Here is a 19,377-nt window from a genome sequence, read left to right as displayed (position 1 = left end):
TTCTTTAGATTGATAATTTTTATTGGATATTTATTGTAATTCAACTGATGGATACATCGATTGATTTATTTGAGATTGGTGTATCTATTGTGATTTCCGAATATAATTGATGATTTCGATTCTAAAGGGATAATGATTGTGATTTGTGTGAGTTGAATTCTTCAAATGTTTTCACACTATGTTACTTAAGAATTTGAATATCGAGCTTTTTGAATTGAATTTATGAAGAAAAAAAAATGCAAAAGTAAGGTGTTTGATTTGATTTTGTGAATTTCTATACCTTAGTGTTTCTCTTCTTTGTGTATTTACTCTTTTTATTATTATTATTATTATTATTATTATTATATATTATTATTATTTGTTTCTTAGTCCTTAAAAAAAAAAATCAAAAATCTTGGTTGTAGGTTAAAATAAAGTTAATTTAAATAGAAATTGATTTTCCTTTCTTTACACACGCTTTCCTTTGGATACGATCTCGCACTTGCATGTACTATGCTACATACGACTTGTGCGCTTGCGAGTATCAAAATTTGCACATCAGCGATCGCAGAAGACCATCTGGACGAGGCTAACTTTCGTCTAGACGCTCCACAACCAGAGTTCGAATTTGTCTAGAATTAGGTTTTCTGAAGCCTATAAATAGATGGCTTGAGGCTTGTTATTTGTAAGAATTCAGTATAGAATTCCATAGTGCTTAGAGAGGGTGTTTAGGGAGATTTGAAGATTTGCAAGTTCTCTAGCCGTTGCCGGTGTGTGCTTAACAATTCGTGTGAAGTCTATCTTAAGGGTCGGCCCAAAGGTAAAGCATTCCATCAAAGACCCCTTCAAATAGGAGACTTGATTGAAGAAGCGTTCACGATGAGCTTCTTGTTATAGTTAAAGGTATGACAACTGCAATAGGTTTTGTGAGTAGGAGTGATTTGCAACTTGCTTTATCTTTGGATAGTGGATTTCTTAGGTTTGGCTGCCCCGGAGTGGTTTTTCTCTTCACAAAGTTTTCACTTCGTCAATTTATTTTCTGCATTTAAGATATTTTGTTGCACACGAACATACACTTAGTAATTTGGAAGTCATTATTTATTTTCACTAGGCAAATCCCAAGGAATCACATGTGATGGTTGTGAAGAGAATAATTAGATATATGAATGGCACAACACCTTATGGTGTATTGTAATGTCCAAGAGGTTAATTAAGTGTTAAAAATTTGTATTAGACTAATTAAGTGAATAATTAAGTAAAATGTGCAAGAAAAATACTTAGAAGAGAATTTCTGGGTTGTGCATTCGGACGGACCTATCTCGTGTCCGGACGCGATAGTCAGTAAGGTTGTTTCTTGAGATGTGTTTGGACGGACCCATTTTGGTCTCCTGACGGACTTGGTAGAAATTCCATGTCTACTGTCATGTCCGGATGGCCAATGGACGGAACTCCCAACAAGTTCTAACTCGTGCGCATGTCTGGACGGATTGATTTCATGTTTGGACAGGCCTTACGATCTTAATAAAATAAAAATATATGTATAAAAAAAAATTATTTAATGAACCGAAAATGTCATACATACAATACAAATTGGCTTTTAGGCCATAAACACTTACATAATAACAGTGACGGAGTGGCGAAAGAGACAAAGATTTCATTTTACAGAATATACCGTTTGTATGAAAGTAAGTATAAACAGAAAAATAGCTGCAACAAGCGAAATGACAGTCCATGGTGTTTTGAAATATTTTTGTCTCAAGTTTGCCTTCCACTTGTGCCATGGGGTTTTGTAGTAAGCGTTCAGCTCTTCAGAAAGACTAGCAAAATAGAAGTTATTCTGGTCCAAAGTAGCCCCATCCGCAAGTTTGTTAAGAAAATTTGACCCTTCTCTGGTGTTGCTAAACCTATTCTCAACAATTCTTTCCTTCACCAGCAACTCTATATCCATGCGAGTTTCAACAAGCCGATTCATAATGATAACATAATCATTTATGTAGTTCTCATCATTGTAATGGCATTGCTCAAAGGCCAATGAATTTCGGATTGTGAGTTCTGTTTCAGTACTGAAAATAAAACTTGGGATTTCCAGTATCCCTTTCTTTTTATCGAATTTTATGTCAAATAGATTTCTGCTTCTCGACACCTGAAACGTGACTCCGGCCTGGTGTAGCTCTGTCATGGTGGGCATGGTTAGCTTCCAAAGTTTCATTTCATCCCTCTTACTAGGCTTTAATCGCACGTGTCGTAGGAGATCAACAAAATGTTTAATTTCGAAATCACCACAAGAGAACTCTTCCCATCTGTCTTCTATTCCCGGTGATTCCATTCTGGATTTGAAGAAGTTTTCTGTAAGCCTAACGAGTGTCAGATTTTCCGACGGGACTTCTCTGCTGTATGCTTCGAAAAGATCCTTGAGAATGAAGAACGGAAGTTGATTTTCAAGCAACAGCATGTCAGTCCAGACATCCTGTATCAACCACGGTTTCTTAAATATCCGGTCATTTTTCAACTGCATTTTAGGGTTAGATGACTTGAGCAAAACCTCGACAATGAAGGCGGCGTCCACCAGAATCATTTTCACAAATTGATCGCTGCAAAGGTGAATGGTTTCTGCATAACAACCGCGAAGTTTTGCTTCATTCTTCCTTACAAAGTCAAGAAAGAACTCCAACGTTTTGCCTGTCCTTTCAATAAAATCTCCCAGGTACCTCATTTTATGTTCTTGCATGGCTATTAAGGATTCATCAATACCATGATGAAGCGGGCCAATGGAGACTACCTTTGGTGTGTAGGCTCTTTCCTTGACATGGTGTAGTCGCTCAGGAACTTTATAAATAATACATTCAGCGGAGAAAGGAGACAATTTCAAGCTTTGCAACTCCTTTCCCATTGAATCTACCAATGGAACATGAGGGTCTGCTATGTCGATTAAATGACTCATTTCCATCCTTTCTGTGTCAAGAAATTCCATTTTTGTGATCAAACAAGAGTTTGACAATCACTGGTATATATATAACACAATAATCAACAAACCTTTCATACACTGATCAAACGTAAAAACAAAATTTAGAAAGACAAGTATCTCAGACTCAGTCAATTATAGTCTTGCATTTCATGATCAGTACGTTCGTGTGTTTATTACTTTGACTTTGATCATTGTTTTTAGGTCTTTCATTTTGTTTTTACAGGTATAGTTCAACTGTTTGATCAGTATTCATGACAGAGAAATATATGGACACAAAATGCTAATTCATCCTTTAAGGGCCAGGCCAAAGCCCTGGCAATGGAAAAATTGCAGCTAAATCAGTGGCGGAGCCATGATATTTATTTTTATTTTTTTTTCTTGCGGGTCTAATTAATAAGATAATTATTTTATTTTTTTTTAATTTTTTTTCTCAATAACTTACTTTATCTCATATAGCTGATATAACTTAATTATTTTTCTTACAAGTTAACAAAAATATGTGCACAAGTTATGCGAACAAATACGAACCTACTTAGATGTTATAGATTTTTTTTCTTTTGACAAACAACTGAACAAGTAACTGAAAAAAATAAGAGAGAAAAAAATCATTGCATAATTAACATAATGAACGGGACTTGGCATTTGCTTTCACTTATAATCCGTTTGTTTCGGCATAAAATGGTTTTCGTCGTAAAATATTTTTTGTGAAGTCATTTTTCAGGAAAGTGTTTTCCACCAAAAATATTTTTCGATGTTTGGCGCTTACAGAAAATCACAAATATTTTTTATATTTTCATTCAATCATATTAACTTATAAAAATCAATTTTTATTCACAACATAAAAATATTAATGTAAAATAATATATATAAAAAAAAACTAAAAAATTATGTTTAACTAAGATATATACATTGACTAACAATAATTATATATTTTACAAATTGGGATTATTTTAAAAAAATTATTTTTAAAGTGGCCGAAAGTCGATTGGATCTCGGCCATCCCGACATGATCCTGGCCAGATGGCTGGGATTCGACTATTCTAGCCAGTTTGGCTAGAATCTGGCACAGCATCGCTGGAATCCGGCGACTGTTGCCGGACGTTGCCGGATTCCGACAGAAATTTTCAGATTCTGACACCAGCCGAATTTAGACCACTGCCGGAATTCGGCAATGGTTGCCGGATTCCGACAATGGTTGACTGCTTGAGAGTGAAGGTCGACTACGTCTGCTGTTTGGAGAAAATAATTTATGCTTTTATAAATCGTAAATCATTTTCTAAAATTTACTAAGCATTTCTGGTCAAACAAAAATCATTTTCCGGTTGACTATTATTTTCACTCCCACTAAACACCGAAAAATATCGAAATTATTTTTCAAAAACCATTTTATACCGAAACTAGAGCATTAATCACATGCCTATACCAAAACACTAAAGCACCTAGGCAGCTTAACAATAATGAAGTTTCGTGTTGACTATCAATATATGCAGGTGTGTCCTGTTCGGGGGCCTATATAATAGTCATAGGTTAAAACAAAAAGTAGTTAACTTTATCTATAAAATAACACAATACAATTAGATTAGTTAATTAAGAAGAGGAAGAAGAAGAAATACTTATCAAATACGGAGTCTTCTCCAGCGTACTTAAGTGATCCTCTCTAATATATATATATATATATATATATATGTATGTATCTTTTAGGTAATTCCGCCCTTCTTTGCTTGAAGAAAAAAATAAAATAAATAAAAAATAGGAAAACTAAAACAAAGGGAAGATCGAGTTGAACTGTCGAAGAGGAATGAAGCTCTAAGGACAATAATGAGTAGGCTTAAAAAGTGTGAAAACGTGTTATGTCAAGTTAGTTTAAGCAGAGGCCATTGATCTATATAATTTTATTTTTCTAGGGTGTAAGGCCATTAAATGGAATTTTTTTTTTTCTTTGAAAATTTTGGTGTTTAGCCTAGAAGCTTTTTGTTTGGCTTAAATCTCTTTTTTTTTTTTTTTTTTTTTTTTTTTTTTCTTTTTTCAACAGTTTTGGTGAGAAAATCTTAACAAAACAAAGACTACAAGACAAAAAGGTTGGACACACAAGAATCCCATCACCAATCGAATTTGTATTGCTCCGGCCACAAGCACCTTACGAACACGCATATGATTGCTTCAAAATCACGAGTAGACTGCCATTTGCTTCACTCAAGTGATAGACTTAATTCACGTACAGACGCGAATGTGATCATGAGGGCTGATGGTAATCTTGACTCTTAGCTTGTTGATCGACAACGTACTGTTGATAGTTACCGGCCTAAACACTATGGTGATCGATGTAATACTAATTCCATCAATTTCTGCAACCCTTTTCGTTAAACTGTTTGAATTTTTGTGTTATTTGAACAGTCTTATAATAATAGAATTCTTATCCTTTAAGAATCTAAGCGAATTCCATTCAAGAATCCAGTTATCTACCCACGATATGATTCCAAATGGATTCAACAGCATTAATTGCGAGCTAGTTACCTGCGGCTTTTTATTGTATTTACCTTGTATTGATGGCAAATTATTTTATTAGTATTGTCATGTATGTTAGAATAAAAATTAAATGATTAAATTTTTTTTTTTTTTTTGAAAAACTTTACTTATAATCTCTCATCTTTCACCAGTTTAAAAAAAAAAAAATCCAAACTTTAAAAAAGTGTAAATTTATGGTAACTTTCTCAGGTTCATTTTTGTTTTGTTTTTTTGTTTTTTTTTTTTTTTTTTGTGGGATTTGACATAATTGCAGAAAACATCAAGACACCAAAATGTGTTACTATATACGCATAGGAGGAAATGAGGTTTCTTTGTGTTTTTGTGTTGTTGGGGTTGGGTTGGGGTTGCTGCATGTTCTTTCTTGTTGCATATAGTGATCATAGATGCAAGTAATGTGGCTTAATTAGCAAGTGTTTGACAAATAATTTCTGTTCTCGATCAAGATATATCTGCTTATTTTGGAAAATAATATGGAGATAATTAATAAAGAAAATATGAAGGCAAAAAGAAATTAGGAGGGATTTGACAAATTTAAATAGGTCTCATGATATTATGAAGCCCAAATGTTACTCTAGAATAAAATAGAGAAACTAGCTATGAGATAAGTTTTGTGTTGACTATCAATGTGGGTGTGGCTTGTGCGGGGGCTAATCGTCATAGGTTAATTACAACAAAAAGTAGTTAACTTTATCTATAAAATAACACAATACAATTAGATTAGTTAAGAAGAGGAAGAAGAAGAAATACTTGTCAATTACGGAGTCTTCTCCAGACTTTAGTGATCCTCGGTAATATATATGTATCTTTCAGGTATTTCCGTTCTTTGCTTGCAGAAAAGATCGAAAAATAAAAAATAAATAAGGAAGAGGGAAACTAAAAACAAAGGGAAGATCGAGTAGAACTGTCGAAGAGGGAATAAAGCTCCAAGGACAATAATGAGTAGACTTAAAAAGTGTGAAAATGTGTTATGTCGAGTTAGTTTAAGAGGCCAATATTGATCTATATAGTTTTATTTTTCTAGGGTGTAAGGCCATTAAATGGATTTTTTTTTTCTTTGAAAATTTTGGTGTTTAGCCTAGAAGCTTTTTGTTTGGCTTAAAGCCACAATTTTTTTTCTTTTTTCTTTTTTCAACATTTTTGGTGAGAAAATCTTAAACAAACACAAAGACTACAAGACAAAAAGGTTGGACACACAAGAATCCCATCACCAATCGAATTTGTATTGCTCCGGCCACAAGCACCTTACGAACACGCATATGATTGCTTCAAAATCACGAGTAGACTGCCATTTGCTTCACTCAAGTGATAGACTTAATTCACGTACAGACGCGAATGTGATCATGAGGGCTGATGGTAATCTTGACTCTTAGCTTGTTGATCGACAACGTACTGTTGATAGTTACCGGCCTAAACACTATGGTGATCGATGTAATACTAATTCCATCAATTTCTGCAACCCTTTTCGTTAAACTGTTTGAATTTTTGTGTTATTTGAAGAGTCTTATAATAATAGAATTCTTATCCTTTAAGAATCTAAGCGAATTCCATTCAACAATCCAGTTATCTACCCACGATTTGATTCCAATTTCCAAATGGACTCAACAGCATTAATTGCGAGCTAGTTACCTGCGGCTTTTTATTGTATTTACCTTGTATTGATAGCAAATCATTTTATTAGTGTTGTGATGTATGTTAGAATAAAAATTAAATGGTTAATTTTTTCTTTTTTTTTGAAAAACTTTATTTATAATATCTAATCTTTCATCGGTTTCAAAAAAAATACCCAAACTTTAAAAAAAGTGTCAATATATGATAACTTTCTCAGGTTCATTTTTGTTTTATATGTGGGATTTGACATAATTGCAGAAAGCATCAAGACACCGAAATGTGTTATTATATAAGGATACAAGGAAAAGAGACTTCTTTGTGTTTTTATGTTGTTGGGGTTGGGTTGGGGTTGCTGCACGTTCTTGTTCCATATAGTGGTCATCGATGCAAGTAATGTGGCTTAGCAAGTGTAAAGTTTTAATTTGACAAATAATTTATGTTCTCAAGATATATCTTATATATGTTGGAAAATAATATGGAGATAACTTATAAAGAAAATATGAAGGCAAAAAGAAATTAGGAAGGATTTGACAAATTTAAATAGTTCTCAAGATATAATGAAGCCCAAATGTTACTCTACAATAAAATAGAGAAACTATAAGATTGTGTCTTTGCAAATGACCAAACTAAAACTCTAAAAGAATAAATGTCGACACAAAATCAAATTTTGGGTCAACTCACTGCATGTTTATGCTACAACGTAACTAGAGTAAATATAGGCAACTTTGAGCTTAACAAATAAACCTAAGCGATATTAGAGTATGTATATATATATATATATATATATATATATAGAAATGTATATATAAAGCCCTTAAAAAAAAGAGAGAAGAAAAGAGTACCTGCAGTTTTGCAGGCACAACCAAAAGATAAGAGCTCCCCCTCTTTTTATAAGCAAAAATCAGAGTCCCTAGCCTCTGCGGCAGTTGTAAGATACAAGTTCGAACTTGTATCTTACAAGTTACAACTGCCGCAGAGGGACTCTAAACATGCATGCATAGGCCCCACAGCAGCACTAATGAAGCCATGCAACACATGGTTGAATCTTTCAGCAATATGTGGGGTTGGAAATGGTATCCTTCTTATTGTAAAAGGCTCACAGGAACCATCATTTGCCTTGCATTTCACTTAAAGGGTTTCAGCTAGCTGGGGATCGGAACTAATTAAAGAAATTTCCTTGCATTTCACATTCTGGATCAACACGCTCTTTATTAAAGTCAGCCGTTAACGGTTGCATGGCCGTTAAGCCAGCCGTTACCTTGACCGTTGATGCCTTCCAAAACCACACAAGCAAGGAAGAAAAAATGCCATAGAGAAAAAGACCCCATTTTTGCTCTTCAAACAAACACTAGCTAATAGGATTCTTGAAGAAAGAGCCTCCGTTTATAGAGAAACAAAGCGCATGCCGGTGATTATAACAGGACCTACCTACTATGCTTTATCTAAAAAGAAAATTAATTCGTTAAATAAGAGTAAAATCAGATTTTCTTAAGAACGCGTTATTCTTCACGTTCTTGCATGTGATTATTTGAGACGCAATGAGAGAGCAAGGGCATGTGATTGTTTATTATGCGTTTGAAGCTATCCCGTCGGTGATTTGAATGTCAATGCTCCTTGCCAAATTTGAAATTAAATATTAGGGTTATCAATTTTTGGCATGAACCGTAAATTTGATATGAGAGTTAAGGAGTTTAATCCGTTTAATTAAATTGGTCGAATTAGAAATGACCTATATAGTCTGATACTCATGGTTCGACATGATCCAAATCTGACACGCGACATAGAAGCAGGACGTACATTTTTTATATGACCCGTAAACCCAACACAAACCAATACAAAATTAGAGGATTAGGGTTGAGGGGTTTGACCCATTTAATTAAATTGGTCAATTTATGGATGACCTATATATATAATTTTATACTTATACATCGACGCGAAACAACCCGAACCAACAATACCCTACGAAATTTGCCTTGCATTCCATTACTAGAGACCCTCATCTTTATTTTTTTAATCTAAGAGTATAATTGAATTTTTCATACATCTAATATGGGTGTAATGGACATTTTATATCATTATGGTCATGTTATGCAACTTTCATTCAAGTTAACAGGAAATGCTGCTATAATGGGCATGCAAAGTGGAAGTGTCTAGTAGTTTGAGAGGGTCCATTGCAACCTTTTAAAATTTGGATTGTCCATAATGGACATTATAAATTAGATGGTAGTTTAAGTGGGCAAAGTATAGTTTTTCTTTAAAAAACAAAAAAAGTGTATACCGGTGTGGTATAAACTACGACATTAAGTTTTAAGATTTGATAACGCGTCTAAAAAAAGTAAAGGATACTTAACTAAAGCTAGATTCGCGAAAATGACTACAGGACCTTCTTCGTGCTTCAAATTTTGGATAGATTTAAATAAATTTGGAAGTAGATGTAAGGGAGGGAAAGATCCCATTCTTGCCGAAGCCCACAAGCATCTAACATATAGAAACAAGAAGATATTTAGAACAAATGCATTGTTTGGAAACTAGGAAAGGAAAAGGAAGATACCAAAACCTTTCCCACCAATAAAATATAAGAATCCAATTTAATTCTTTACCTTTCCAAGCTTCCAAAACCTAAAATTTACGAGAAAATAGTGCGAGAAAGAAATAGCAAAAGGGGAATAAATGGGTTAAAGGGCTAAAAGCCTAGTGTTGCATCTGGGGCTGTATTCGACCCGAGCCGAGCCGAGCTTAGGACTGCTGGATTCGGCTCGAATACATTATTGGGGAGCTCGAATTCGACTCGAGCTCGAGTCGAATTTGGAATCAATGTTCGAATTCGGCTTGTCAAGAACCTAGTCGAGTTCGAGCTTGGCTCGAACTCGGTTAGGTTCACGAGCTAAGCCGAGCTTGGGACTGCCGGATTCGGCTCGAATACATTATTTGGGAGCTCGAATTCGGCTCGAGCTCGAGTCGAATTTGGAATCAATGTTCGAATTCAGCTTGTCAAGAACCTAGTCGAGTTCGAGCTTGGCTCAAACTCGGTTAGGTTCACGAGCCGAGACTTCAATCGAGCTCGAGCCGCTCGAGCTCGATTGGAGTTTTTGTAAATCTTTTAACTTAAAAAAATAGTAAAACAAAACTTTTCCAACACCCAACCGGCACAAAACCACCGCACAAAAGGTCTGTGACCACGTGAGACAACTACTCCGACATGCTCTGTTGGTACAGTTTCCGGTATGGTAATGTGTCTCCAATTGATTCACTGCTTCCCGCAATCGCACAACCTTGATTCCTGTAAAACAACAAACAACTAGTAGGGGGTGCCGACTACGCCTACTCCGATGCCTAAGTCAGTGCAAATCAATTTCTTGGAAAGTATCTGTAATCTCAAAAGCTCAGAGATAATCTATGTAATACCTGGTGTGATGGTCTTATTTATAGGCTGGTAGTCGCAGTCCTACCAGAATTCTTAAAACCCAGTTGAGCTAGGAGTTTGAGTCCTAGTCTGGTTGAACCTTAACTTTATCTTCAGGGAATTTGAATAAGGCCACAGAGTCCAAATTGAATTGCATTCGTACCTCTTTAATCACCTCTTTAATCTTAATTTCCACGTTACTAGCCATCTTATCCCGTTAATAATGGGGTAGAGACTTATCCCTGATCTTCCGGGATACTGGCCTTATCTCATTCTAAGACAATTGTAACACACTTCGACCAACCCCCGAGGTGATAATATCCGAGACATGTTCGCTCCGAAAGGATTAGGAGATCTCGGAATATTGCCGCACCGTAACAGGGTTGTGGAAGATCTGAGGTGTTATCATACCTAGGCCATCTTGTCCGAGGTGTTATCATACCGAGGCCGTCTTATCCGAGGTGTTATCATACCGAGGCAATCTTTGTATATCGGGTTGTGATTCAACTTCCTGAATGGTCTCGTAGCTTCTATCAAATCTCTGAGGCATAAATATCCGAGATATGTTTGCTCCGATCAGACTAGGAGATCTCGGGATATTTCACACCGTCACGGGGTTTGATAAGACCGAGACGTCATTATACCTAAACGATCTTCCTTTGCTGGGTCGTAACAAATGTCTGAGATGTAACTCCGAGATGTAACACCGAGATGTTTCCAGATTAGGATCCACGTGTCCTCGGGGTTAATTTTATCCCCAACATGCTCCATGGCCGGAGACCACCCAGCAATGAAGACCCACCAAAAACCTTCCTTAGATTTTCATGCTCACCCCATTGATCCACCACAGTGACCACACGACGATACTCCCTTAGGCCAAAGACAGTGGCCCACTGCCACCACGCGGTGCAATCGCCACTGACGCGCCAAGGCCACAGCACTGAGCGAGCTCTCTCTGCGTTTCCTTTCTTCTCTAGTGTTTCTTCTTTTTGGTTTTTGTTTTGACAAAACACATCTTGTCTTGTCTTTCGTGCAACAGAAGAGGGAGAAGAAATATCTTCTCCCTCATTCAGCCACAGCCACACGTGGCTGTGGCATTATCCAATTCTAAATTTTTATAATATATGCAAATACAAATCATTAATTTGTATAATCTCATTCCAGATTCTTCCAAATAAATTAAATTTTTTAGATAAAAATCATAACTTCAAAAAGTTATGTAAATTTAAATGAATATCTCATACTTATTACTTAATAACTAAAATGCATACTTATATTATAAATCCCATTTTTATTAATACAAATATATGTTTATTAATAAATATGTATATATATAAATATATACGAGCAAGCTAACGATTCGAGCTGAACAAGTCGAGTCGAACTTATATGACCCAAGCTCACGAGCTTTATTCGAGCCAAGCCGAGCCGAGTTTATACGAGTATGTCTCGTTTAATATTCGAATAGATTATTATGTTCACGAACAGCTCGATCATTTATTATTCGAATCGAGATCGAATCGAGTTTAACCGAGTCGAGTCGAACCGAGTTCACAAGCAGCTGAGCTCATTTAACACCCCTAGTTGCATCTATACGACCATTATAGTATCTTGTTCCATAGTAGAATTTGGGTTTGAGAAAAGCACGAGATAGGTGAATATAATGGATTAAATCCAAAATTGGTCCTTGTGCTTTTGATGTTTATCAATCAGTACTTGGATTTTCAAAAGTAATAAAATTGGTCCCCGGGCTTTTTGGTTGTGTAAAATCATTCATTCTGTGTATTGTTGTCAAGAACTATTTTCCATATATACCTAGAAAATCAGATAGTCCAATCAAATTACGACATTTATACAAATATCCACGTAAGCCTTGCCAAATCAGCACTCTATCAGTTTAGTGGTGAGGAAATCCCTTCCCCAGCTAGTGGTGGGTTTCTTCGGAAGTGGGTCATGGGGAGCTCTCACCTCGTGGAGTTGGTCGCGAGGGTGACATGATTTTGCACCAAGACAAGAGTCAACCAATATTCATCATAAACATAGTTATTTATACATTTTCATTATTTAACTAACAAGGACAGGCAATAGACTCCACTATCAAATCACCTTTTTAAAGGTCATACTACTTCCTCTACTTAGCGGAGGCCTTACCCTTAGGTTCTGCTTCAACTTCTTCAATATACTCTGACGTCTTTGTATCGCTACAAGAAACTGCCTCCAAGTTCCACCTAATTGTGGTATATGAGGAAACAAGTACAATGACAATAATAAAAGAAGAGAAAATTACCCTTACTCCCCTCCAACTTCCACCTAATTGCAATATTTTCTAAATTTCAAAAACTTGCAGTCAACCACTTACCTAGCCTTTCACTTAGCTAAATATGTTAGGATCTTCTATTAAGTCCGACGGAAAATACGTTATGTGCCATACAAGTGACTTAAAATTTCCATTATACTGTGAGAGGAGACCCACAACCTAGTTGTAGGTTTGTGGAAGGAGATCCATGTGATGGTGGGTCTCTGTGGAAGGAGATCCATGTGGCTATGGGTCTCGATGATTAGAGGTCTGGGTTTGACCATTTATCTCCACGACTAGAGACCTATGGCCAACTTGGTTGTGAGTCTCCATGTGTAACGACACAATATTATCCGTTTTTGGCTCGCACCATCTCAGACTAGACAGTGGCTCTAATACTATTTGTAATGATCTAAGGAAGAGCGTTAGACACATGGGATGCCAAGAATGGGGTGATCCTATGACGGTTGCCCGTGGAGACACTGGGTCCCAAGAGGGGGTGATTATGTTGTCTTACATCACCTGGGTATAGGAATGTGGATGTGCTTATATGTATATTTGCACCCTTCTTGACACAACGCGTTTTAAAGTCGTGATGGTCATGAACCTATCAGAACTCCGCAGTATCAGAACTCCGCAGTTGAGCGTGATTATAAAAGAGTAGTACTAGGATGAGTGACCTATTGAGAAGTTTGGTTTGGGGGAGCCAAAAGCAAACAATTTTGTATCATTGGGGGTGAGAAGTTTATGGAAGATTTTGTTTGGATGAATAGGATGTTTGATTCATTGTAGTGATTAAATGATATGTTTGGGGTTTTGATTTTAGATTGTTTACTTCTTGAATCAAAATCTAGCAAATATTTCTACCTACAAGTTCTGAAATTAAAGTTGTTGCGTTTAGTGTTGTAGTGCTCTCTTGCAACTCATTGTGTGATATTGGTTGGATTGGTTTGTTTTGGGAGTTTTGGTTGTGTTTTGTAATGGGATTTCGGTTAAGGATGGGTTATGGTTTGGATTGATTGGTTTGTTTGAGTGAAGACTTGATGGTTAGTTTGGTGAAGACTTGATGGTTGGTTTGGTGTGGTGTATGAGAATTCTCATGGTTTGTTTTGGTTGAAGAATTGATGCATGGTTGGTTTGGTGTGGAGACAACATATTATTTCTGCTTCAAAATTCTTATCATCTTTGTAAAGTTTATATTTTTCTTTATGTTTTCATTTGTTGTACAGTGCATTTTATAATTGATTATAATATATTTAATAGTTATGTTGATCTGCAGAATTATGATCATCCCATCCAGAGGTAGCTGAATGAAGGTCACCGTACCGAACAACCAACGATTACTGTTGGTAGTTGGTGATGATCATGAAGTGCTTGTATTTTTTGTTCATGTTTTGTAATCTGTATATAAATTATGCTTTGTAATCTGTATACTTTGTTCATATCTATAACAGTGATTGATTATATGTTTGTTGAAACTGGTGTTTTGATTTTGAATAGTTGTGATTGTTGATGATCGATGGAAATGTAAATTGTTGTAATTGTTGATGGATTGATGTAAATGTAAATTGTTGTGATTGTTGATAGAAATGTAAATTGTCTATTAGGTTAACCGCCAAAAATTTAAAAAATATATTCGAGAGAGTTAAAATAAATATATAAAATAAGATAAAATAAGTTTTGCCAAATTTAGTGACATGTCAATGCTTGACACGTCACTGAATCCCTAGTGGTGACGCAATGCTTTTTCACGTTGAAGACACGTCACTAAATTTTAGTGACGTGTTAGAAGGCATAGTTATGATTTAAGATTTAAAATGTTGATACATGCGCCCGACCACATCAGTATACTTCAAAACAAAGTGTACATATCTTATCAAAGCTTTAGTACATACAGAAGAAAACTAGTTCTTGACAGAACTAGAAGGCCATGCATGAGAGTATCTTAACCTACACAGGTATAAACACAACAAATATAGTTGAAATAACTGCGAGGTAGTGGTGAAACTTTCCATTTGAAGTACTAGCTACTTAGAAGGAAGAAGTGGAGCCAGCGAGATAACAGAACACACCGTTTGTATGATAGTGAGTATAAGCAGAAAAACAGCTGCCAAAAGTGAAATGCCGGCCCATGGCGTTCTGAAATATCTCTGTTTCAAGTTTGCCTTCCACTTGTGCCACGAGGTGTTGTAGTAAGCGTTCAACTCTTCAGAAAGACCAGCAAAGTAGAAGTTATTCTGCTCCAAAATAGCCCCCTCCGCAAGCTTGTTAACAAGAACCGACCCTTCTCGGCTGTTGCTAAGCCTATTCTCAACAATTCCATACTTCACCAGCAAGTCTATATCCTTGCGAGCTTCAACAAGCCGATTCAGTATGATAACATAATCATTTATGTGGTTCTCACTGTAATGGCATTGCTCAAAGGCGAGGGAATTTCGGATTGTGAGTTCTGTTTCAACACTTAAAATAAAACTTGGGATTTTCAGTATCCCTTTCTTTTTATCGAATTTTATGTCAAACAGATTTTTGCTCCTCGACCCCTGAAACCTGACTCCAGCCTCGTGTAGCTCTGTCACACTGGGCATGGTTATTTTTTTCAGTTTCATTTGATCACTTTCACTACGCTCCTTAACAGGCTTTAATTGCACGTGTCGTAGGAGATCAGCAAAATGTTTAATTTTGAAATCACCAAAACAGATCTCTTCCCATCTGTCTTCTATTCCCGGCGATTCCATTCTAAATTTGAAGAAGTGTTCTGTAAGCCTACTGAGTGTCGGATTTTCCGATAGGACTTCTCCGCTGTATTTTTCGAAAAGATCCTCAAGAATGAAGAATGGAAGCTGATTTTCAAGCAGAAGCATGTCGGTCCACACGTCCTGTATCAGCCACGGTTTCTTAAATATGCGGTCGTTTTCATCTTGCAGTTTATGGTTAGACGACTTGAGTAAGACCTCAACGACGAAGGCAGCATCCACTAGAATGATTTTGACAAATTCGTCAATGCTAAACTGCATGGTTTCTGCGTAACAACCACGAAGTTTTGCTTCCTTCTTGCTTACAAAGTCAAAAAAAAACTCCAAGCTTTTGCCTGTCCGTCGAATAAAATCTCCGAGGTACCTCAATTTATGTTCTTCCATGGCTTTCAAGGCTTGATCACCACCATGATGAAGCGGGCCAATGGAGACTACCTTCGGTGTGTAGGCACTTTTCTTGACGCGGCGTAGTCGCTCAGGAACTTTATAAATAACACATTCAGTGGATAAAGGAGACAAGCTTCGCAAATCCTTTCCCATTGAATCTACCAATGGAACATGAGGAGGGTCTTCTACGTCGATTAAATGAATATTGCTCATAATTTGCTTTCTTTCTCTGTCAACAAATTCCATTTTTTTCAATCAAACAAGACAAACAAGTAATTGATTCTCTGTTTTGTTTAGCCAAAAATAAAATAGTAAATAAAGAACTAAAAAACAATGAGAGAAAGAACAAAATATATCATTGCATCGACAATTAAGGGTGCACAAGCGGAACAGTTATAAACCGAATCGGTAACCGCTAATAATCGCCAACAACCTGTAACCGGGAAACCAAAAAACCGAAAACAACTGCAACCGGATAACCGGATACCCAGTTGCGGTTACTGGCTATAGCATTTTAAAAAACTGGTTAATAACCAGATAACCGTTTTTTTTATTATATATATATATATATATATATATTGACAAAGTGTTGTAATGACGCTTGGCATTTCATTGCTGGGCAAATGCATATTGGTGTCTCTTTGCTTTCACAGGCTTCTGTTCTGTAAAATAGAATCAGAAGATTGTTTAAAGCTACACCTCTCCAGAGTTCTTATTATTTTGGACTTTAGGAAACTTCTTTAATGGGCATGGTTAACATGCTTGTTCTTTATTCCGGAAATGATACTAAATCAGCCGCAAGTGCATTACAGATGATGTGTGACTCTTTGCCAAATCTGTTTACTGTAATTTACTTCATTTTAGTAATTGCACTTTAGTTGTTTAGTTGTTATGCTTTTGGCTGTCAAGAATCATCTTATGTTGAATATTCAGAAAAGTATAAGACTCTCTAGTCACTATGATTTGTAATAAGAATCGTCAGAAGAAAAAATTAGGGTGCCTAAAAATGACCTATCTAATAATGTCGTTTTTTTTTTTTTCTTCTAATGGCCAGTGAAGCATGAATGATAGTAATTGTCTAATCAAGCGAGTAATCTTGATGTGGCCAGATCTCAAGTCTATATCACAACTAAGCCATTGGTTCAAGTCTGCCAATCCAAAACCATTTCATAAGTTAATCTAATATTGAATGAAAATTTCGTGTATTTACTATTTAATATTTAGCATTGAATATTGAATGGCCAAATATTGGATTAAAAAAAAAAAAACTAAAAAAATTCAACAATATATGAAAACCGGTTATCCGGTTAATAACTGAATAACCAGCGGTTGGTAAAAATCGCAACTTGTACCGGTTGCGGTTGCAGTTATTAAAATGGAAATAAGCGGGTACTCTGGTTGTAGTTGCGTTTATGACTAAATAACCGCAACCGCAACCGCAACCGCAACCGCAACCGGCTGTATACTCCTAAATTTAACATAATTAATGTGTTCATAAAAAAAACTATCAATATCATGTTGCCCATGGGAAAAATAAAAAATCAACATTATGAACGGGACTTGACATTTGCTTTCAATTTAATCACATGCCTACGCCAAAACACTAAAGCATCTAGCTAGGCAGCCTAACAATTATGAAGTTTTGTGTTGACTATCAATATATATGGGTGTGGCTTGTGCAGGGGAACAGTCATAGGTTAAAATCTAAAATGGTTTATTCTATTTATAAATTGGGCAAAAAAAAAAAAAAGAGGTGGGAAACTAAAAACAAATTAAGGGAAGAGTTGAATTGCCAAAAAGGAAGAAATCTGATGATCAATGATGGGTAGGTTTAAAAAGTGAGAAAATGTGTCATGTCAAGTTAATTTAAGTAATTAAGAGGCCATTAATCCATACAATTTCATTTTCCTAGCTAAGGAGCTAGTCCAACCACCATATGGATTTTTTTTTTTTTTCATGCGACTGTTTGAAACTTCTTAGTTATGACGGCTATCTGGCCTAGAAGGATGTAATTAATAATGTTATAGCCTTAAACTAAACAAATAACTTAAAAAACTTCTTAGTTATGGTCTTAAAGCCCATGAGCCGGTGGTCGAATCAGAAAGCTCATGCAAAAATGCCCAAGATACTAGGACACCGTCTCCATAGACTTCATTAAGCTTCCTCAACCTATATATATATATATATATATATGAGAACCCATTGATGGATGATCTTCACCAGGCCATCAATCACATTTAACCTCTGTTATGGTATGATCGATCCATTCATGCAAGTCCTTAAGAAAATAGTTAAAAGTGCACAAACATGCATGCAAACTCTCTCACATTGATGCTTAGATTTAAATACTCCCATATATATCGAGAAAAACTTCAATCCAAAACTCTAAAAAAATAAATATTGTCGAGAAAAACTCTTTCACTGCATGTTTATGCTACAACTCGAGCAAATATAGGCAACTTTGAGCTTAACAAATAAACCTAAGCGATATCAGAGTGTATATATATATATATATATATATATATATATATAGAGAGAGAGAGAGAGAGAGAGAGAGAGCGAGAGGTATATATAAAGCCCAAAAAAAAAAAAAAAAGAGAGAGAGAAGAAAAGAGTACTATCGCACCTGCTATAGAGAAGTTTGTTTTGTCGTAGTCTTTAGGGCACGAAATTAATGCAATTTTGGTGGCACAACCAAATTAAAGATAAGAGCTCCCGCTGGCATCTTTATATAAGTAAAGATCGGAGAGTCCCTCTGCGGCAGTTGTAAGATACAAGTTCCTCTAAACATAGGCCCCACGGCAACAGTAATGAAGCCAATGGATGCCGCAACATGGTAGGATCTTTCGGCAATATGTGGGGTTGGAAATGGTATTCTTCTTATTGCAAAAAGGAACCACCATTTGCCTTGCATTTCACTTAAAGGTCGGGTTCAAGGAAATTAAGTAATTAAAGAAAGCATTAAGAATAATCACCACTTTCCTTGCATTTCACGTTATGGATCAACATGCTATTTGCTAAATCATCTCAAAAGTTTAAGCTAGTAAAAAGAGGTAAATTTGATCATTTAATTGATATTTTAACACTCTTATGGTACATAGAGAAGGAGGAAACAAGTACAGTTGTTAGAACAATTTCCAGTATTGTGTGAGCGGCACGTTCATCAATGTTCTTCATGTTCCCACGATCACTGCAAAACAAATAAAAGTAAGAGACCCTGCCTGTCAAGAGTCTCACTTTGATGCCTAAGTCAGTCTCTGAGAGAAAAGTATATTCAATGCACAAGAATTCAGTCTATCATTTATACCTGGTATAAAGGCCTATTTATAGGCTAAAAGGTAGAGGCAAACCTAAATTAGGTCTTCTAGTCTAACGTAACCTAGGAGTGCCGTCAGAGTTTGATTTGGACTTGCATTTCTTATCAGACCTGGATTGGGATTCTTTCATAATTCGTCTTGGA

The 19,377-nt window shown here is 35.9% G+C and overlaps 2 protein-coding genes across 2 annotated transcripts; both read right to left on the bottom strand.

Moving 5' to 3' along the window:
• Positions 1 to 1,613: 1,613 nt before the first annotated feature.
• Positions 1,614 to 2,928, bottom strand: LOC133870077 (UPF0481 protein At3g47200-like). Its single transcript, XM_062307119.1, has one exon. The coding sequence runs from the start codon at positions 2,924 to 2,926 to the stop codon at positions 1,634 to 1,636; it is 1,293 nt and encodes a 430-aa protein (XP_062163103.1). The 5' UTR covers positions 2,927 to 2,928; the 3' UTR covers positions 1,614 to 1,633.
• An 11,700-nt stretch (positions 2,929 to 14,628) lies between these two features.
• LOC133871392 (putative UPF0481 protein At3g02645) lies at positions 14,629 to 18,720 on the bottom strand. The gene is made up of 2 exons (XM_062308839.1): positions 18,544 to 18,720; positions 14,629 to 16,146 (listed from the first exon to the last, which is right to left on the bottom strand). The coding sequence occupies exon 2, from the start codon at positions 16,128 to 16,130 to the stop codon at positions 14,805 to 14,807; it is 1,326 nt and encodes a 441-aa protein (XP_062164823.1). The 5' UTR covers positions 16,131 to 16,146; positions 18,544 to 18,720; the 3' UTR covers positions 14,629 to 14,804.
• Positions 18,721 to 19,377: the final 657 nt, after the last annotated feature.

The sequence above is a fragment of the Alnus glutinosa genome, chromosome 6 (genome assembly GCF_958979055.1).
Source record: "Alnus glutinosa chromosome 6, dhAlnGlut1.1, whole genome shotgun sequence".
In the NCBI taxonomy this organism is placed as follows: domain Eukaryota; kingdom Viridiplantae; phylum Streptophyta; class Magnoliopsida; order Fagales; family Betulaceae; genus Alnus; species Alnus glutinosa.
The sequence above is the reverse complement of the archived record's forward strand: the minus strand, read 5'-3'. Positions and strand labels throughout refer to the sequence as shown.

Coding starts and splice junctions, on each gene's coding strand:
- LOC133870077 (XM_062307119.1), bottom strand. CDS start 2,926: ATGGAAATGAGTCATTTAATCGACATAGCAGACCCTCATGTTCCATTG.
- LOC133871392 (XM_062308839.1), bottom strand. CDS start 16,130: ATGAGCAATATTCATTTAATCGACGTAGAAGACCCTCCTCATGTTCCA.